We start from the raw sequence: 22,906 nt of genomic DNA, 5'->3' as shown, positions 1-22,906 counted from the left end.
ACCTCACCGTTTGAATGATCTTATGTAATATCAAACCTTTTAGCACGGAATCGTAAGATTTCTGCAAGGATGATTGTTATTTCTGGAAGGAAGGATGATTGTTATTTCTGCAAGGATGTTATGTGATTTAGGTTAAATCTGACGCGATTTGAAATTGGGTGTTTTGCAAATTATAACCCCTTGACCAATGGAGTATCGCCAAGTGTCCTCTCCAGGTTTAATGTGAGAACTCTTTTCTCAGCGATTGTGGCCCTCTCGAAAACTCACTATTCTCTAGTTGAACAGTGACGCTCACCGTTCAATTTGGGGCTCCAAGATTTTGGTCTTATTGGGCCATGTATAACAAGCACATACAGATTGTAAACTCGAAAGTAAAGAAAGAAATCTAAAAATATCCGAACCCCCAATTATATCTTCATTCTCCTCTCAAACCTCTCTGAAAACAACCACAGTGGTGGTGGAGAGAACAACAAACATGGCTTCTTGCCTGCAGCTTCCCATGGCTGCATCATTATCTTCATCTTCTTCATCTACAAGAAGTATCAGTAGTACTAGGAATTCAAAAACCCTAATTAGTTGCATCAAAACCCAACCAATATCATCATCATCACTTAAAATCCCGATGCCTCCTTTGAATCCAAAAGACCCCTTTCTATCTAAATTAGCTTCAGCAGCTGCTGCTGCTGAAAATCCTCTTGACCTAAAATCCAAATCTTCTGACCTTCCTCCTTATCTCGACCTCTTTGAAACTCCTACTCTCATGGCTACTCCTGCTCATGTAACCCTCTTTTTGCCCCTCTCTAATGGTTTCTTTGATTAGTTTTCAGTTTTTAACTGTGTAATTTCTGATTAAGTTTTAATTTTGGCTTTGTAGGTGGAAAGATCTGTATCTTACAGTGAACATAGGCCAAGGAAGCCACCACCGGATTTGCCATCGTTGCTTCTCAATGGAAGGATTGTTTACATTGGCATGCCAGTAAGTATTCATTTTTTTTTTCTCATTGATTGAATTTAAGAACAAAATTGCCAAACATATCCCCCGAATTCACACTCCAGCACCAAGTGCCTGCTCCAGCACTTAATCCTCTGCCTGCACTAGCCCCAACCTTCTCCTAGTCCTCAACCAGCTCCAACGCCATTTACACCTCCCCCTGCCCCTACACCACCTTTAACTCCTGTTGCCTCCTCGAAGGCCTCTACCAGTGGCACCAGGTCCACTATTGATTGGGAGAAGGAGGTGGCTTTGGTGCCAGGATTTGGTGGGGTGGAGGTGGTTTTGGAGGAGGAACCCTTGATTGAAGTAAAATTGGGAGTTCAAAACTTCATTGTTTGTAACTTTTTTAACTGTTGATTTGGTTTTGATATTTCTAATGCTCTGTGAAATTGAAAATCCATTGTTTTATGATTATATGATGTGTAAAGGTTGATTTCTTAGCAAGTTTGATAGTTGGGATTGTGTTTGACAAAAAAAATATGGTCGTACTATCCCTAATTGGTAGAGTATTAGAGGATATTGGGGAACCAGAAGTAAAAGATTGCTAGACATGCTTTTGAAAGGTTAAGAGAAAAATGTGAGTGAAATTGTTTGCTTTCTGAAATCGTTTTTTAACAGAAATGTTGTTGTTCATTCTTTTCGATCTGCATAGTGTGCAATAATGTTCTTGTTTATTAATTTACCAGCTCATCTATTATGATTACGATAAATTGTTCCTAATTGGAACTCTTTCTTTGGTTTATTAGTTGGTACCAGCTGTGACAGAGCTCGTGATCGCGGAGTTGCTTTACTTGCAGTGGATGGATCCGAAAGACCCAATCTATGTTTACATTAACTCAACTGGAACAACCCGAGACGATGGTGAAACAGTGAGTCTTTCTATTGCTTTTCGGCTGTAAACTAGTGATTCTTTAATTTCATTTGTCAGCTTTACTATGCTTGAAGTTGCATTTCTTCCCTGAAATTCTTTCACCAGCATTTTATGATCTGGAAGTTATTTCTGATTTCAATTTGGCTTTATTTCAGGTTGGAATGGAATCAGAGGGTTTTGCTATCTATGATGCAATGATGCATATCAAAAACGAGGTAAGTTCAACTTCTACTTGTTTTTTCTTGTTTTTGCTCACCAAGTGCATGGCCAGCAAGGAGTTTATTCCAGCTGTACATAAATTTCTTATGCTATCATGTATGTGGATGTATTCCACATGATTAAGGTGTTCTTCTAGTACTCCTTGCCATTGTTGTTTATAAGATTTGATCGCACTAAATTTGAGCTTGTGCTATTTGTGTACGCTATACACATTTTGATTTTAAAGAGCACAGTTTGTGAAAGAAAGCTAGTTTGAAACCTCATTTCAAAGCTGCAATGAGTGAATAGTTACATACAAAGAATATGTGTTGTTTCTCATGGTCTTCTGCACACACAGATACATACAGTTGCTGTTGGGGCCGCTATTGGTCAGGCATGTCTCATACTTGCTGCAGGAAAGAAGGGAAGACGGTTTATGTTTCCACATGCCAAAGGTTTATTATAGACACGGAATCTTGTTATTCGCAGTTCCTCTCTTGTGTGGCACTTTATGTAACTGCATATGATGTTAATCCTAAGGTGCATGTGAATTATGTTTCAGCAATGATCCAACAACCTCGTGCTCCATCATCCGGGCAAATGCCAGCAAGTGATGTTCTTATTCGTGCTAAAGAGGTTTGTCATGCATTCTCTTTTATTGCTTCAATAGGCAAAAGAATGGATGGAGTTAGCAGTTCCATTGAATACTAAGACACTGTATTCTTCATATCTGTGCACTTCATCTGGAAATCTTCGTATTAACTGTTATTTCCTTTTTCACCAGACTGTAACTAATAGAGACACACTTGTTAAACTCCTCGCAAGACACACTGGGAATGTGAGTATATTGTGCATATCTTGTAGTTCTTTTTTCTTTTTTGGGTCAAGCAAGAATGATGAGGATCTAATTATATGGTTTGATCTTCTGTTAGTCGCATGAGGCTGTTGCAAACTTGATGAAGAGGCCATTTTATATGGATTCATCACGGGCTCTACAGTTTGGTGTTATTGACAAGGTACATTTCTATTTACTTGCCACCTTTATATATCTTGATAAATGTTGATCTAAAAACGAACTCGTGGTTCAGATTCTATGGCGAGGTCAAGAGAAGATAATGGCAGATGCTCCGACACCTGATGAGTGGGACAAGATAGCGGGAATTAAGGTTGTCGATGGGATGTAATCATTCATTTGTTATAATAGTTAGTGTTTCACATCTGTAAACTGTAAGTAGTTTTATACTGATAAATCTGTAATCTCTCTCAAAGTAGTTTACAGAACCTATATTCTTGGTGGTTTAAATTTGTGATGGAATTTTTGTTCCTCTTCGACTGTTTAAACTTTCACTTTGGGATGATCTTTTCTAAAATCCTGGCACCAAATCCAACAGCTGCATATGTAGTTTCTGAATTAGGGAGGATATAGATACATCACTGCAACAACGCAGTTTCTAAAATAGGAAAATATGGTTAATTCTAGCCCTCTTCAGGTATCTTTCTTCAACTTATCGAATAGGTGATTCATGTTAAGTACTGTAACCATCACTCTTGTGAGTAGCTGCACTCACCCGGGTGCTAGATTACCTTAAACACTGAAACTGCTCACCGTGGAAATCTGAATAGTGTGACATACACATTTGCCGGTGTCATCAATGTTTCAATATTGACGAGAAGCAATTTTTCTAAATCTCTCCTTTTCAAGATCGAAAGAGACTTAACTTCGAGGTCTGTAGTTACACATGGGCAACTCTATTTTGAATTAAAAGATGATGCAACGGATATATATATATATATATATATATATATTTTTTTTTTTGTAAATAAGATAATTCATTAAAAAGAGACTAAGTCTCAGAAAGAGTCACAGGTACAGTAGGAGTAGAGCCATCTAATCTGGGAAGTTGAGATTTTTCAATATTAGATTTATCTACTAAAAGTTGTTTTAAGCCACATGGGGAGGAGATGATTCCCATTCTACAACAGAATTTAAAGGTCTTATAAATTTGGCTAAAACATTTGCAACTTGATTTCCTAGTCTAGGAACAAAATTAAAACCCAAAAAGTTGTGACAGAGTTGAGCTATTCTGTTTGCTTCGTCGAGACATGCTTTAGTACGCCAAGAAATGTCTGGGTTATGACCATGTAAGTAGTTGAAAATGCTTTCACAGTCCCCTTCAATGCTGAAACTTCTAATCTGCTTTTCCTTAGCCCAAATTGCCGCCTGCAACACTCCTATAGCTTCTGCTTCTTGTGGGCATGAGCCTGCTGATTTCCCTGCTCTTCCTCCTTCACACTTTCTTGCATCATTTCTTAATATTAAAGCATAATTGGATGGTAACAAAACTGAAACCCAAGCTGCATCTACATTTATCTTTAAGGTATCTTTGGTAGGAGCCTTCCATATATGGGTTTGCTTCTTCTTTTTCAGCCCCTTCGGCTTATGAGCTTTTCTTTTCCTTGTAGACCAAAATTCTAAGTGTCTCTGAATTTCTAATGTTAGGCTTCTAGCGGATTTGGATTTATTTTCAAATACCCTATCACATCTTTCTTTCCAGATGAACCACATTTTTGTTAGAAGAAGTTTTATGGATATATTTGTCCTAGGGTTATCTAGCCAGTATTTGCAGAGATCTAAAATTGTGCTCGAAGTGTCTAAGGATAGAAGAACTGGATTGGGGGTCGAGTCCCAAATTTCCTTAGCAAAAGGACAATGGAAATAAGAGATGTTCAGTTTCTACTTATATATTACACATAGTACAATGAGGCACTACATCTTTTACTTTCCCATAAAGCTTAGCATTAGTTGGCAGCGCATTTTGTAACATTTCCATATAAATAATTTAATTCTTTCTGTGACATTCAAGTTCCACAGAGATTTCCAGAAAGATTTTGGTAATGATAGACTAACTATATCTAGTCCTGATTCATTCAGTTTATCATACATAGATTTGACTGTGAAGTCACCTGATCTTGTTAGAGTCCATCTAATTTGATCATTTCTAAGAGTTTGGTTTTTATCTTTAAAAAGATAAATCTTACATATTTTTTAAACTATATCATCTGGAAAATAAGAAGTTAGTAAGGTAATATTTCATCTACAGGTTTCTATGTCAATCAAATCAGAGACGCAAATTAAATTACTGTTTCTTTAGGTTCTAAGGTTTTATATTGTGTCCCTTAATTCTGGGATCCATTTATCATTCCAAATATTGATGTCATGACCGTTACCTACTTCCCAAACACTATATTGTTTAACAAGTTCCAATCCTTGTCTAATGCAGCTCCAGGTCCAAGAACCCTTTTGCGAAGGTTTTGTTCTAAAAGGAAATTTATTCCTAAATACTTTGAACCCATAGTTTTTGCCCAAAGGGCATTAGGTTCCTTGACTAGTCTCCATGCTACTTTTGATAACATTGCAAGATTAAACTTACGGGCATCCCTAAATCCTAGAACCCCTTTAAGAAGAGGTTTACAAAGATTTGGCCAAGCCTTTGGGTAGAAATCTCTATGACCAGCATCCTTTCCCCACCAGAAGTCTCTTTGAATTCATTTTATTAGTGATCTATTTTGGCATCAAAAAGCGGTCCATTTGATAAGATGGGATACTAGAAAGAACAACTATTTAGAATTGACCTACTTGGTTGGGAAGGAACTAAGCCTTTCCAACCTTTCGATTTAGATTCCATTCTTTCAAGAATAGGTGTAAAGGTTTTTATCTTTGATCTATCCATGAAAAGAGGAGCTCCTAAATAAGGGTCTTTAAGGTTTATGTGTTTTATTTTTAACAGTTTAGACATCGTTCTCCGATGTTTAAGTTCAACCTTCTTACTAAAGAAAACTCCTGATTTCTCAAAATTAATTAGCTGAAACTGAGCCTTTACTAAAGATTGCTATTGTGTCTAATAAGTTTCTACATTCTATTAAGTCAGCCTTAACAAAAAGCAGACAATCATCAACAAAGAAAAGATGTGAAATAGGTTCACTTTTAGGTGTTATCTTGACTCCATGTAGAAGTTTCTTTTGTTCCTGAGATAGTAGAAGTCTTGAAAAGATTTCCATGCAGATAATGAATAAATACGGAGAAAGATGGTCTCCTTGCCTTAGACCTCTAGAAGGTGATAATGGAGCACCAGGATTCCAATTTAGTAAAATAGATATTGTGGTTGTAGAAATACATTGTTCTATAAGTTGACAAACCTCAAAACCAAAGTTTGAAGTGTAGTTAGCAAAAAACTCCAGTTTACTCTATCGAAAGCTTTGGACATATTGATTTTTATCCCTAGACCTCCTGTTTTTGCTTTTTTCTTTTTAAAAGAATGAATAATTTCAAGGGTTACTATTATGTTATCAGAAATTTGCCTGGAGGATAAAAAGGCAGATTGGAAAGGAGAAATAAGTTTTTCTAAAAAAGGTTTTATTCTATTAGCTAGGATTTTCTCTATAACCTTGTAGACAATGTTGCAGAATCCTATTGGTCTAAATTGACTAGGGTTTTTAGGATGTTTTATCTTAGGAATTAAGAAGAGATGGGTTTTGTTTAAATCTGGGTTCATTATTTTAGTTCTGAAAAAGTGTTGGATTGTATCAGTTACCTGAGGTCATACTAAATTCCAGTTATGAAGGAAAAAACTAACTGGGAAACCATCTGGACCAGGTGATTTATTAGGTTTCATGTTTTTTAAAACTAAAAAAATTTCCTCTACTGTAGGAATTTTTAAAATGCTTAAGTTATCAGAAGAGGATATGACAGAAGAAATGTTTTCAAAAATGGGGTTTGGAATTTGCTGGTTAGTTGAGGAGTCAGAGTTCTCATTTCTATTTCTAGTTGCTACCCCTTGATTAGTTATCAAACTTTCTATGTTATTCCATTTTCTTCTTCTTAATGTAATAATATAGAAGTATTTTGTGTTCCTTTCTCCTAGTGCTATAATGTTATCTCTTGACTGTTGTTTAGTTATGGCCTATTGAGTATCATATAGATTCTCTAATTCTTTCAGCTTATCCTTCAACTTTTTCTGTTGGAATTTAGTTGGTCTACTCATTTTTAATCTTTCTATTTCTTTTAGCAATCTATTAATCCTTTTAGCTGGCAGACCAAATATATTCTTCTTCCAGTCTAATAAATTCTTTCCTACTGTTTTCAAGTTTTGAGCTAGACTTACAGCTGCATCTTCCTCAGAAATTGTTATCCAAGATTTTTCTATAACTTCAATACAAGAGGATTTTTTCAACCATGTATCATAAAATTTAAAGACCTATTCTTCCTTTGAAAATTTAGTATCTAAAGTGAGTAGTATAGGGAAATGGTATGATCCTACAACTACCAAATGTGATAAAGAAGCATTTGGGAATTGCAAATGCCATTCTGCATTTATAACTGTTCTATCTAGTCTTTCTTGTATACTTTGATTCCCTTCCCTATGATTGTCCCATGTGAAGTCATAGCCAGTGTATCCTAAGTCATATAATCCAGCATTTTCTAGAATCTTGTAATAATATTCACTATATGTTTTATTAAAGGGAAGTCCCCCTTGTTTCTCAGATTGATTAAAGATCATGTTGAAGTCTCCTATGACTATCCAAGGCATATTTCTCTGAGCAATTTGTTTACAAATTTCTTCTAAAAAGTCTCAAGCTACATTTTTATTTGAGGGATAAGAACTTCCATAAAAACAGGTTAATGCCCATTGTTTAGTGTCAAAAGAAGTATTGACTATTACATTTATCATATTTATGTTTCATTGCACTATTTCAAAGTGAAAACCATGAATCCAAGCCACTACTAGTCCTCCTGCTAATCCTACAAGGTCAAGTATGTGATAATTTGGGAAAGTATATACTAATTTTTTAACTAGGGGCCTCTGATTTTTTGTTTCAGATAAAAATAGAATTTCAAGTTTTTTCTTATTGGTTAAATTTTTTAGATGATTTTGGGTCGGAGGATTTCTACACCCTTGTACATTTCAGGCTATGATTTTCATTATAAAGAGGAGCAAAGATATGCAGATAGTTGATACTGAAAAAACTAAGAATTCTGACTAAATTAATTCAGAAAAAATTGATTCCTTCCTAAAAGAGAGATAAGTTAATGGGTTTACTCTAGGCTATGAAAATAGTATATGGTACTAAGGAAAGCACAATACTAGTAGAAACATTAAGAGATATATTAAATCAAGTACAAGAATTTAGCTGTAAGAAGTGTAGAGAGTTTCAGGTCGTACCTGTGTCTCCTCTTGTTGCTTTGAAGGGGATAAATCTGGGCATGGAATTGGCAGATAGGCAGCATTATGAACATCTTTTTTTGAGAGATTTGATCCATATTAATTAATTTTTAAAAACTGCCCATTCTCCGATGGAAATGAGCAGATATTTTTCAGAAGAAGGTGAAGATAGAAAATCAGAAACTGAAATTTTAAAAGTTGATTTAGGCTGAGTCAATGGAGTTTGGAATGAAGATGCAGTGCAGAATTGATTCGCTTTCCTAGTTGAGGAGTAAGGAGCAGGAATTAAAGGAGCTGAAGAGGAGACAAAAATTGGGGATTCAAAAGAATCCCTAACATTATTGAAAGACAGTCTTTTTCCCTCTAAGGGAGAGGAAAAACTCATATGTTGTTGAACCGGGTTAGGTGTGTCCTGCAGGAGTCTAGACCCATTTTGCAGCACCGATTCAGTTGATCTAGACTCGTCTAGGACTCTAAAGGTTTCCGAGTTGGCTGATCTAAATGATTCATCTTCTGAATCGGGAAGCGATATATAGTTCTCTGGTAAGTTAAATGGGAAGGTTCTTTTTCCTAACGCCGATGAAGATGCAAGAGGCATCTCCTCTTCAATTACAAAGGGACCTAACACTTCGTATGACTGTTGATTATCCTGAAAAGCAGGTTCCTCATCTACGTAAGTTCTAAAGATATCAGTGAAGGTTTCACGTACCCCGGGTTGATTAAGATATGATTCTACTGGCACTGTTGTTCCATGATGATCAAAGTCATCCTTCGGATTCCATACTTGTACCAACACATCGTTCAACCATTTCATATCATCACTTGGATATGGAGAGTTAACTGAGATTTCATAAATATCTTCCAAAGGTCTTCCATGCAGAATAGCGCAGGTACCAACTTTATGTCCTAAGCGCAAACAGTGAGTACAAAATTTGGATGGGAGGTTCAAATAGTTGAAATAAATGGAGGTAACTGGATATCTTCCTACTTTGATAAGCAAATGATTAATGAGAGGTTTTTCTATGTTTACCCAAACTAGAACTCTTGGTTGGCAATCAGGTGTTTCTGAACCCTTGCAAACTCTTGCAACTTGACCTATTTCACTGGCAATAATACCAAGCACTTCCTCACTTCTATGTTCGCATTTAGCATTTGAAATGGTAGCCTATAACGATATCTCTTTTACTCTGTCAGTGGATATGCTCATTCCTTGAAACGCAGTTGTTGCAGCCATAACATTTCCAAATGGATACCAAGGTCCATTGGCTGAGATCCAATTAAAATCCTCCTTTGTTCGAAAATTGATAATGAAAAGGTTAGGATCCACTTCTCTTAATTAGAAACTTATTTGAGATCTCTCAAAACTCCCCCGACTTCCCATCGTTTTAAGATATCGATGAAAAAATCCTAGCTAAGATGTTGTATGGTTTAATGCCATAATCTCTGACGAAGGCTGGCGGAGTGGGTAGGATACCTGAATTACTATGGTAGGCTCCCAAAAATCATTGTAGTATCATACCCGTGGTCGTGGGACAAAAATGAAGGCAAAAGAATGTGGGACTTGGAGAAAAGGTGACGTGGCGGTTCACCAAAACTGCACCCCTGGCTGATCCACGGTGGGGAAGGACGCCACTTTTTTTCCCACATCCGTCCAGGGGAAGAGCTACCACAAAGAAAAGGTGTGCACTTGCGACCCTCTAATTTTTAAAACCTCTACTACGAAGCTTAGTTTTCCAAGTCCATAAAGGATTTTGGACCTTATTTGCGCTTCCGTAATAGCCCAACTTGGCCAATTTCCTCGCAAAACAGACCAATTTTTTGGTCTACCATATTTTTTCAATTTGGTTGGTTTTTCTTCTAAAATTACAGGTACTATTTTTTCTCAATTTGGTTTTATGGATACTATCGGGTATACCAAAGGCTATTAGGCATTGTAATACAATCTATTATGTGCAATGGAATTATTTTTTTGCTAGATCTTTTTGCCGTGTATTTTTTTTTTTTTTTTTTGCTTCTCCTATCTTGAAATCATGGCTCCATCACTGCATATGTGTCCCATATTTTTAGTCACGCGTCTAGTCGGGTCACTTGTAATATCAGGAGTTGGTATTCTGCTGGTTGCTGGGTCCCCAAATCAAATAGCTTGGAGCTATTACAAGAACCCAAAATACAGTCTCATCATATCAATGATATTTATTTTTGAAGAATGAGTAATCAACCACCGTCGTATCTTGAGATATAGTACAATGCTAGATAAACTTAAAATATCTAGCGAGTAGAAGTGTTGTGTGCTTCCTCTGCAACAAATAAACTTGGTAACCAAAATTTAAAATGTCTTTATCAATATTATTTTAGCTCATTCAATACCAATTGAAAGTGATTAGATACGCGAGTACCATCTTTCCGTTTGGATCTAATCACATCAAGTGCAATATATCTCCTAGATATATTTGTGCAATATACTTCGAACAAATTTCTAATATGCTAATCAATGTTCTAAGAAAAGGTGGTGTGTATGATGGACAAAAGGCGGCTGAGATTAATCTTAAGATGGATGGCTGAGATCATTCCTCGGCCCATTATTAATCGACACCAGCTCTAGGCTCTGGCTGACTAAACCTGTCCAGCTCGATAACTATCCCCATTTAAACCTGAACTTTGATGTTTAAGTTTCCGAATATAAAGATTCCTGATTTATGCTCCTCACATATTTGCCAGAAACACATCCAGGCGCGCTCATCAAAATTTGATTAATTTCTTAAAATTGTTATTAGCATTAGTGTTTTGATTTGTTTTTTTTTTTTTAATGCAGGGTTGAGGTTTGGTATTAAGCAGTTTTCGACAGTTTGTTTATGCACATGGGCTTAGTTGAGATGTCAGAAAATTAAAACCCGAAGGAAGTCTCATACAAGATCATTAGCGATGACTTGATGTTAAGTGGAAATAGGAGATAGAATCTTGCCCCGTTAGTGACGACTTGGATGTGACATGAATACCCTGTTACCACTGAACTTCAGGTAATCATATAAATTGTTCACTTTATATATACGTGTCTGCAATAGTAAAGTGGAAAAAGTGATGATCCACTCAGTATATTGTGATTCCCTTCGTATACAACAAGTTAGATGTATCGGTTGATTTCCTCAAATAACATATGCATGTTTAGAAGTACCCTGTGAGAATCAGAAGCCGTAGTAGGTAGCGAGAGAGTGGATCATCACAGGCAAATAGCTGGATAATTAGCATTCAAGAGGAAATAAAAGATCATTGTAATTCCTAGGACAGACCCAACATTACCACTGGTTCCAATGTTCAGGTATTTTACATTTTTGCTATTGGGATACATTCATCCTTAATTTTGAATGTACATGATTACCTTTCCTTCAGCGTACTTACGAATTTAAAATTTGACAGTAGGAACTTTGGCATTGCAAAAAGCAATTTATGATGAATGCCACTAGATTGCAGTATCATACGCGGGGCGGGACTTAGCAAGACCCCGATAGGTGGGCCAGCGAGGTTTTTGACATGGTTCTATCACAGGTAGAATGGGTAAAAACAGTGTATCTTACGAAGAGCTCAAGAGTGACATGTTTCCGTTTCCTAAAACATGGGCAGAAGTAATAGGGTTGCCACTGAATAGGTATCGAACCATAACTCTCTCATATTCTTTTCAGTTCACTTTAGCTCTTTGGTTTTGGGATCTCTTTATTGTAAAAGTTGTAAAAGGATGGACTGGGCATGTACACTTTCAGAAATCAGTCAATTTGTCGAACATTGGAGGTTGCTTTAGACCTTTAGTCATTCTTAGTATGTGTACATTTGCAGTTGTATTGTTACCTGGGTTCGTAAATGCCTGTGTAAATATTGCGGGCACATTTTTGATAACATTACCTTTCATAAGTATCACCGAACAGGCACAAATATGCGCAACCATTTAGCCAAAAATATATTGCAAAATCTTCCTGATTTTGGTAATTGACTTATTGATTTTCATCGATATTTTTTCAGCTTTCAAGTTGGCAAACTTGAGTTTCATAGCAGACTCTACACTCTATAGAGAGATTTCAAGTTTAAATATCTACTTTGATAGTAAATGGAAAATCAAATGATAGTGGTAAAAAGTAAAATTATACCATTACCGTGGTTCCTACTGAAAAGTTGTTTGAGTGAGATTATATGGTGCGGACTCTCACCAAAAGGTTGAGCCCCGGCCTAGTACTGATTATAAAGATATAACAGTATTAAGGAAAGTGGTAATACTTTCCAAGACCGTAATGGTTAGTCTATGGAAAGTATTGCCCATATCAGTCACGGACTTGAGACTGATAAGGTAAGTGGTATATATATAGAAAGTATTGTCCATATCAGTCACAAACTTGAGACTGATAAGGTAAGTGGTATATATTAGGAAAGGATTGGTTATGTAAGTCATGATTGTGAGACTTATAAGGAAAGTCTCAAATCAGTGTCTTAGGTAAGTTTGGAGAACCGTAATGTATAAATATCTATGAAAGTATCATGAATAAAATCAAGAGAAAAGATTTACCAAAATTTGACATGGCATCACGAGCCAGTTGATTGAAAAAAAAAAAAAAATGGGTGGTGATGAAGAATCAAGCAAGGACAAGAATATAGAATATGATACGCAAAAGAAGAATCCAGTATATCATCTAGGATCAAGTGATGGTCCAGGTATAATTATCACACCGGTTGTTCTAAAAGGACATAACTATGATGAATGGGCTAGAGCCATAAGAAGATCATTAATAGCTAAGAGGAAGTTTGGTTTCATTGATGGAACAATCAAAGAACCTAAAGAAAGTGAACAGTTGGAAGAATGGGTGGCAATTCAGTCGATGCTTGTTTCTTGGATCAGTAACACATTGGAGCCGTCACTTAGATCCAGTTTGGGAGACTTTGATGATGCAAACTTATTATGGAACCACTTGAAGAGACGGTTTTGTGTTGTAAGTGGAACACGGACATGCCAGCTGAAGACATCTTTAAGTGAATGTAAACAAAAGCAAACAGAAAGTGTGGTTGCTTATTTTGGAAGATTGAATAAGATATGGGATGAGATGATCACATATATGAAGGTACCAACGTGCAAGTGTGGCAAGTGCGAATGTGATATTGCAACACAGGTTAGTACTTTGAGAGAAGAAGATTTATTACATTATTTCTTAATTGGACTGGATGCTGTCTATGGTCCCTTGCGTGAACAGTTGTTGGCAAAGATCCACTGCCTTCAATAGATGTAGCATATCAAACAATGATAAACTCGGAACGTCTTAGGAAAGGAGATGTAGCCACCACACCGGAAGTTCATGACAATGTGATGGCGTTCAAGGTACAATCTGATCAACGTCCTCTCAACAACACGTATGATCCAAATAAATATTGCAAGCACTGTAGCAGACAAGGACACTCGGATGAAGGTTGTTTTCAGCTTATTGGATACCCTGAATGGTGGGGAGATAAACCGAGAAGTGGAAGAGGATATGGTAGAGGTGGAAGAACTGGTGGTAGAGGACGTGGTGGTTTTGCGAATGGAAGAGGAGGCAGAGGACAAGGAACGAGAAATCAGGTTCGAGCACATAATCTAAATATAGCAGAGACAAAGCAGTCAAATATCACATATTCCTCAGACGGATCAGATTTGATGGGAGTAACCGCAACACAGCTCAGACAGGTGCTTGAGTTTTTGAATGCAAAGAAAAATACGTCCCAACTACAAGGTAAGCAAACTAAACCGAATTGGATTATTGACACGGGAGCTACAAATCATGTCACGTGTAGAAGAGATGACATGATTGATGTGAAAGATATTGTGAAGTGTACTGTTGGACTCCCAGATGGGAAATATGCACAATCTGAGAAAATAGGGACTGTTATTCTACAGGGCGGTTTGAGACTTGATAATGTGCTTTATGTGCCTCAAATAACCTGTAACCTAATTTCTGTCACACAACTTATTGATGAATTAGTTTGTACGGTGCAATGTACTAACAGTTTATGTCTTATACAGGACCGGTTGACGAGGAAGGTGATTGGAATGGGTGAACGACAAGGTGGACTATACATTTTCTGTGGTGTGCCTCAAGTTGAAGTTATGGCAGTCAGTGGAGCATCATACGAGCTGTGGCATCGACGAATGGGACATCCATCAGAAAAAGTATTGCAAAGGTTGCCGGGTATAAGTAGATTGAAGAAGCATAATGAAGTTTGTGATATTTGCCCAAGAGCGAAACAACATAGAAGTAGTTTTGCTAGTAGTCTAAATAAAGCCAGTTGTATTTTTGAATTGATTCATATAGATCTATGGGGTCCTTATAGGGCTACATCGTCTTGTTGAGCACAGTATTTTTTAACAATAGTAGATGATTTTTCAAGAGGTGTGTGGATTCATTTGCTTCAAAATAAAACTGCAGTTGAACGAACGTTTCTTGATTTCATAGCTCTTGTGAAACGACAATTTGATAAAGATATCAAAATTGTTAGAAGTGATAATGGTACTGAGTTTAATTCATTGCGTGGATATTTTAAGACTAATGGGATAGTGTTTGAAACATCGTGTGTAGGCACTCCGCAACAAAATGGAAGAGTGGAGAGAAAGCATCAACATATATTGAATGTGGCAAGGGCTTTGAGATTTCAAGCCAACTTGCCAATACGGTTTTGGGGAGAATGCGCATTGACAGCTGCGTATTTGATTAATCGTACTCCTACACCTATTCTGGAAAATAAAACGCCGTATGAAATATTGTTTGGAAAGCAACCTCCGTATAATCAATTGAAAGTGTTTGGATGCCTGTGTTATGTGCATGATCAAAATAACAAAGGGGATAAATTTGCAAGTAGAGGAAGGCGGTGTGTTTTTCTTGGATATCCATTTGGTAAAAAGGCATGGCAAGTATATGACTTGGATGAAAGAAAATTCTTAGTGTCAAGAGATGTCCAGTTTTATGAGAATAGTTTCCCATATAAGAATGCAGCGTCTGTGGTGCAGCAGTCGACAGTTACAACTCGCACTGCGAGTGATCAGCCTGGTCATTATATTGAGACTGAGGAGATTGGAGTATCAGCTGAGACTGCTCAGTTGAATCCAGCGTGTGACTGGAGCGATGATGAAGAGGTGACAGCAACAGCAACAGGAAGTGAGAGCGTGGCAGTACCGAGTGTCACAGCAACAGCAGGAGACGCTGTAGGCATAACAGCAACAGCAGGAGACGCTGTGGGTATGCCTGATGAAACTGCGACAAACGGAGATGGTGAAAGAGTTCAAGATATGATTGCAACGGAAGAGGAACGTACAACAGTCCAAGAGAGACCTGCTGAAGCAGTCAGTCCGGGTAATAGTGTTGCTGTAGAAGGTGATATGGGCAAAGGAAAGCGTATGAAAATTCCATCGAGTAGACTTAAGGGTTTTGTGACGCACACCACTAGAGAAAATGGTCCATCTCATCTTCATACATCACAATCATCCTCCTCAGGTACGCCGTATCCTTTGACATATTATGTTAGTTGTGAAAAGTTTTCTACACCATATAAGAAATTTCTTGCAGCTATAACTGCGAGTTCAGCACCTCGCAATTTTAAAGAAGCAATAAGACATCCAGGATGGCGGAAAGCAATGGAAGAAGAAATACGAGCACTAGAAGAACAAGATACCTGGGTTTTGCAAGAACTGCCGGAGGGGAAGAGAGCACTAGGAAGTAAATGGATATATACAGAGAAGTATGATGAAAATGGGAATTTGGTTCGCTTAAAAGCAAGATTGGTGATCTTTGGAAATCATCAAGTGGAAGGCTTAGACTACAAAGAGACCTTCGCACCGGTAGCAAAAATGACAACAGTGCGCACTTTTCTAGCTGTTGCAGCTGTTAAAAATTGGGAAGTACATCAGATGGATGTACACAATGCGTTTCTACATGGAGATTTGGAGGAAGAGGTGTATATGAAAATACCACCTGGATTTGCGAAAGGCAATCCTAATATGGTATGTAGAATGAAGAAATCATTGTATGGTTTGAAACAAGCTCCACGTTGTTGGTTTGCGAAACTATCAACAGCTTTGAAGAATTATGGTTTTCGGCAATCTTATTCAGACTATTCTCTCTTCACTATGATAAACGGAAAGATGCAACTTAATGTCTTGGTATATGTGGATGATTTGATTGTTGCAGGAGATAATATAGTGGAGTTAAATAAATTTAAAACATACTTGGGACAGTGTTTCAAGATGAAAGATTTGGGAAAATTAAAATATTTTCTGGGCTTGGAGATTGCTCGCAGTAAACAAGGCATTTATGTTTGTCAGCGGAAATATGCATTAGACATTATTATGGAGACGGGGTTGTTAGGAGCAAAACCGGCAGAGTTTCCAATGGAAACTAATCATCGTTTGGCTTTAGCAACAGGGGAGTTGTTGAGTGATGCAGAAAGGTATCGACGATTGATCGGAAGATTGATTTATCTGGCTGTGACTAGACCGGATCTAGCTTACTCTGTGCATATTTTGTCACAGTTTATGCAGCATCCAAGACAAGAACATTGGGAAGCTGCACTTCGGGTAGTAAGATATTTGAAAAAGAATCCTGGGCAAGGAATTTTGTTGCGCTCTGATAGTTGTTTAAGTTTGAAAGGATGGTGTGATTCAGATTGGGCAAGCTGTCCTTTGACTAGACGATCGTTGACAGGATGGTTTGTGCTTCTTGGAGATTCACCAGTGTCTTGGAAGACTAAAAAGCAGTACACAGTTTCTCGGAGTTCAGCTGAAGCAGAATATAGATCTATGGCTGCAGCTACTTGTGAATTGAAGTGGTTGAAGCAATTACTAGGTGATTTGGGAATTCGTCATACACAGGGAATGAGTCTTCTTTGTGATAGTCAGTCGGCATTGTATATTGCTCAGAATCCCGTATTTCACGAAAGAACTAAACATATCGAAGTGGATTGTCATATCATCAGGGATGCGATAGTACAGAAAATTATTTCTCCCTCGTATACGCCCACAGGAATACAGTTGGCGGATATCTTCACCAAAGCATTAGGCCGAGTTCAGTTTCAAGGTCTTTTGTCCAAGATGGGCATTTGTGACCTGCATGCTCCGTCTTGAGGGGGGGTATTAAGGAAAGTGGTAATACTTTCCAAGACCGTAATGGTTAGTCTATGGAAAGTATTGCCCGTATCAGTCACGGACTTGAGACTGATAAGGTAAGTGGTATATATATAGAAAGTATTGTCCATATCAGTCACAAACTTGAGACTGATAAGGTAAGTGGTATATATTAGGAAAGGATTGGTTATGTAAGTCATGATTGTGAGACTTATAAGGAAAGTCTCAAATCAGTGTCTTAGGTAAGTTTGGAGAACCGTAATGTATAAATATCTATGAAAGTATCATGAATAAAATCAAGAGAAAAGATTTACCAAAATTTGACAAACAGTTGTAATGTGGAATAAGTCCGACTCTTGTGAAGACTCATAGGTCTCCCACATTTTCCAGCCATGTAGGCAAAAAAAAAAAAATGCGATCTTGTGGATTCCACATTTTTTTTGTGCAACGGAAAATTATTATGCTTTTGAAGATTTTCTTTATTTTCTGACACATAAACAATCGATTCAAGTTGTCATTCAAGCAAAGCAGAGAATCACAACTTGAAGGATGAGTTTTGGCGATGCTTTTATCTCGTCAAGTCAGCTGAGAAGCTCCATAAAAGCCAGCCTAAGATGCAACAACCGGTAGAAAAATCCTAGACTTAGTCCAGAATGAACATTCACTACATAAATAATCACAAAACTGGTGGTCCTTCTAATATAGTATTCACGAACACGGCCTTTTAAATTGTTTCCAAATATACACCTGGATTGATTTCCAAGCAATTTACTTGCCTAAGTTATTGTCTCCTCAATATATGCGTACCCACCCTATGATAGAATTTTAATAGTTCTGAAAACTCTCTTTAAGCAATTTGAAACACTCTAATCGTCATAGATAATGAATATCATTGCTTGGGAAATTTCCAAATGATCAACTTAAACAAAATTGGTTTATGAATAATAAATTATTCTTAACCAAGATTTTTAAGGACATACGAACATCCATTGCTTGAGTCCAATTTCGAAAGGTTTGAAATTTCTTCTCTGCAATATAAATGTACTAAAATCATACGGCATAGTCTCATAAGATAAATGGTAAATGTCATGAGTAAATAGTGTTAGAGCACTGCTCGGTCGAACTCGCATGCGTTGCTATCTCAAGCATGTTTGTCAATGTTAGTGATAAAAACTATAAGTCTTGATTTCTAGTCTACTTATAGCTAAGTCTCGGAATAGGATAGAAAGTGTAGTTGAGCTCAAGACTCCATGGCGATCATCATACAAAGACGAAAAACTACTCAAGGAACTGATGGAACTTCATCGACTAAAAGGTATGTGGAGACTTGAACTTATCTATCACTCAAAAGTCTATCTACTATATCTCCTATCTTGAGACAAAAGTCATTTTGCTATATAGACTTTGATTATACACATTTGCTATTTCGAGCCGAGTTTATCTCGCTTATCTATTTCTCGAAATATTTGTTGGTAAGCTTTCACTTTGGCCAAATTCATCTTTACTAGTGACGAAAATCATGATACGTTTCAATTACTTGAAAATGGCTTTGACGAAAAATGGTTTGTGAATAACAATCATATAACGTCCTCTAAGAATGTTTCAATGATTGAAATTAGAGTTTAGATTATATAACCATGGTTGAATATAAACATTGTGAGGTAACTCATACATGTATAAGTCCTTATTCCTTGAACCAAAGTATGCGTACTTTGCTGCTCAGGAAAACCGGAACAAGAGTCCGTGAACCAAGTCCGCGTACCAAGTCCGCGAACTGTCGGAAGTTCTCATACCGAGAATTTTTGCTGGAGTTTGTGAATTGAAAACAAACTTATTCCGGGTACTTAAGTCCGCGTACCAGTCCGCGTACTTAAGTTGGTTATTTTCTAAAAACGGTTATTCGTGAACTTAAACTTATATTAACTAAGGAATGTATATTTGCAAATCGTGGCTATAAAGTTGTAGATGGTGGATTTTCTACAAGGGTAAAATTGTAAAACCCTAACTATTTATACACTGGATCCGGCAATTGGATGAGTATTGAGACTCACGTCTCTCAATAAAGCATGAAAGCTCATGCCGTAAAACCTCTGAATGAGAAGGCTGTCTCTCAGAGTATTTGCAGATGTGTAGTCTCCCGGCTGAGACCACGGCACATCTCATGAATACTGAGCAATTTCAGTAATTATTTATGCTCCAGATCCGGCAATTGGATGAGTATTGAGACTCATGTCTCTCAATAAAGCATGAAAGCTCATGCCATAAAACCTCTGACTGAGAAGGCTGTCTCTCAGAGTATATGTAGTCTCCCAGCTGAGGCCACGACACATCTCATGAATACTGAGCAATTTCAGTAATTATTTCTATATAGAATCGAAAGATTGGACGGCCCCTAGACAGCATGCCTGCTAATATAGAGCGACAACGTCTTCAGGATGCAACCAAGTTTTCCCTGACTATATAGGAGAAATATGATACTCCAGCAAGTTCATATTGCTCAACTCTTAGATAATTAATGCTCCTAGATAGGAAGCCCTGCTAGTATAGAGCCATCAGTTAATTATCTCTAATCGTCTGAATATCCAGTAATATTCTACGATTCTTCGTTATATTTCGTCATTTCAGTTCGTGGTTTTTCCCAGCAGAATTCCATGGGTTAGTGATAAATATTCAGCGAAACAGGCATCTGAGCATCGAATAAGCCCTAACTAAAAAGGTACAAGTGTACTTAACAATAATGCACAAACTAGTATTTGAATGCGCAAACGAGCATTTCAAAAATACGAATGAACGATGAACCTATGCAAAATAGGAAGGAAAAGTAATAATAATAAAATATTAGCAAAGGCGCCAGGGACTGGGCTCACCAGCCAGCCGGTCATGCCGTGACCAGTCCCCCGCCCAATTTTATATTCTTATCATATTTTATTATTTTTATTTTTCCTGATCTCATGATATTTCTTTATGTCAAGAAATAATAAAATTAGGGAAAGGTGTCACGGGACTGAGCACCAACCGGCCGGCCATGCCCTAGCCGTGGCCGGTCCCGCACCTCACGTCTCATTATTTTATTATTTCTCTCAAACCATGAAAATTCCATGATTTCATGAATTTTCCCCAAAACCATATAAATTCCCTGATTTCATGAATTTTCCCTAAAACCATGAAAAATATTATAAAATTAAGAAAACTTGTGGGACCGGGCCCTAGCCGGCCGGTCATGCCTTAGCCGGTCCCACACGCCTATTATTTTATTGTTATTATTATTTGTTTTGTTTTCCTCATTCCATGAAAACTCCATGATTTCAACAAAATACCTTGGTTTCACCAAAACTCTTTGATTTTATGAAAATTCCCTAAAATCATAAAAAATTACATAAAATTGGAAAGAGTGATGGGACCGTGCCCCTTGGTCGGCCGGCCGTGCCTTGGCCATTGCCGGTCCCATACTCCATCATTCCCTATTTTATTTCCCTCATCTCATGGAAGTTCCCTAATTTCATAAAACTCTCCAGTTTCATGGGATTTCCCTCAATTCAGAGAAAATACATAAAATTACATAAAACTGGGAAAATATTGCGGGACCGCTTGCTAGCCGTCCGGCCATGTCCTAGCCCTGGACGGTCCCACACCTTGCAATTCCATGTTTTATTTATTATTTTTCATCATCTCATGTATTTTTCCTAGTTTCAGCAAAATCCTGGATTCTGCATATTTTCTCAAAATGTTGCTCAAACGCGCACCGGAAAATATCAAAACTCTCAGGAAGACACGAACAACATGGTGACACGGGCGCATCCCCTTGACCGACCAAGGGTGGCCCTGAGGCTTGCAAGTGGTCGGTCCCACATGTTTTAACTATTTTTAACCTAATTTGTTCAACTGCTCATATTAGGTTCAAACTCTTTCCGAACAATCGAGAGTTTGCTAAAATGACCATCTATTGGTCACACGGCCACCAAGAGCCGGTCCCATGACCTCTTGGCCGGTCCCTCATCTTTTCACGGCTAGGTTTTATTATCTGTCGCTCACACGAGCATTATTTTAATAAATGATTAAACAAGCATTTAATCATTCTTTCACCAACTGGTCCTCAAGAGACTTTGGTATTTTGCTCATTCGAGCATCTGGGCGTTACATGGTGAACTCATCATCCCATGTAGCCGGTCCCTGCATCACTCTGCGGTTGGTGAAAGAATACTCTGATAATTTTATGTTAATTCTATGATCAACATTTTTATTTATTTTACTCGACCCAGCAGTCAGTATCTTAAATTAATATTTTATTTGGTCCTGCTACCAACAATTCATCAAATGAGCGGCATTTGCTCAAACCAGCAATATTTGCTCGAATTAGCAATATTTGCTTGAACCAGCAATATTTGCTCAGACTCGAGAATATTGGTTCAACTATCAATATTCAATAACTCAGCAACACAACTTGCTCGTCTTAGGTAGTAAACATAATAATACCTCGTCTCAGCAGACATATTTAATTCACGAGTCTCAGAACATTTGCAAATCATGTTCAACTCAGCAATACATGGACTCATCGTCCCATAAATTCAGCAACTGACTCCACAATCACGAGATATCAATCGTGTCACATGGGAGGATATTAACTAGGGTTTTGGTATGGCGGTCTACAGCACGTGTGTTCACCCATGACGAGAATGTGAGCAAGTCGTGCAATCAGTTGGAAGAGTCAGCAAAGTAGTGGGTAGAAAATTAACCAAGTCTCCGCATGATGAGCAACTGGTTTTAACACGATTTCCCACTTCCTCACTCTCTGATTCCAGCAACTGTCACACTTCATGGGATCATGGTGTTTTCAACTCCGGCATTATAAAATGTCTTTGAATCCTGATTGAAAGGACAAGATTCGAATGCTCGAACATTCGTCTAAACAAGCAATTTCGCGGCAAGTTCATACAGACAACCTTTCGTCTACACGAACTCATCGTCTGAGCAATCACTCTTATTTGAGTAAAATTCAATCATTCATAGCGTTCTCACGCTGAATTCACAACACACCCACAATCTCAGATCTCCATTGATCTCAGACATTTCTCAGCTTCCCTCCTACAGATCAACCCATCCTCTCTTGTGATTGAATTGACTCTGGAACGGCCATTGTTCTTGGTTTAGGCTGGAGTCCTACAGATTGATCTCACGAACTTAAAGCACTCCCTTCTTGCAGTGCATCTGTGTGAGGATCAACATTTCGCTCGGTTCAAGGAGTCTCCACACGGACGTCTCTTCAATTCCGTAAAAACCAGCAAATCGTTTTTCCCCATCTACAGATTGGCGACCACAGTGGGAGATTAATCTCTCGGTTGCAATCTCACAATTTCACAATATGGCTGGTCTTAGGTCTGGGTTAGTTACAGGTTCCTACACAAACGACGCTAGCACTAGCAACAACAACAATGAGGATATTCCGGAAACAATTCCAGCCTCTAACACTAGCGGTGATGATGTTACTCCTCCTCACGCTAACA

General features: G+C 37.7%; 2 protein-coding genes across 2 annotated transcripts; one reads left to right on the top strand and one right to left on the bottom strand.

The window, feature by feature from the left end:
* Positions 1-373: 373 nt before the first annotated feature.
* LOC113319630 (ATP-dependent Clp protease proteolytic subunit-related protein 3, chloroplastic-like) lies at positions 374-3,412 on the top strand. Its single transcript, XM_026567874.1, has 9 exons — positions 374-778; positions 875-976; positions 1,741-1,863; positions 2,021-2,080; positions 2,422-2,518; positions 2,626-2,699; positions 2,848-2,901; positions 2,996-3,079; positions 3,152-3,412. Exons 1-9 carry the CDS (start codon positions 476-478, stop codon positions 3,245-3,247), a joined length of 993 nt encoding a protein of 330 aa, XP_026423659.1. The 5' UTR covers positions 374-475; the 3' UTR covers positions 3,248-3,412.
* A 593-nt stretch (positions 3,413-4,005) lies between these two features.
* Positions 4,006-4,629, bottom strand: LOC113315792. Its single transcript, XM_026564043.1, has one exon. It carries the CDS (start codon positions 4,627-4,629, stop codon positions 4,006-4,008), a length of 624 nt encoding a protein of 207 aa, XP_026419828.1.
* Positions 4,630-22,906: the final 18,277 nt, after the last annotated feature.

The sequence above is a fragment of the Papaver somniferum genome, chromosome 10 (assembly GCF_003573695.1).
Source record: "Papaver somniferum cultivar HN1 chromosome 10, ASM357369v1, whole genome shotgun sequence".
Classification (NCBI taxonomy): Eukaryota; Viridiplantae; Streptophyta; class Magnoliopsida; order Ranunculales; family Papaveraceae; genus Papaver; species Papaver somniferum.
The sequence above is the reverse complement of the archived record's forward strand: the minus strand, read 5'-3'. Positions and strand labels throughout refer to the sequence as shown.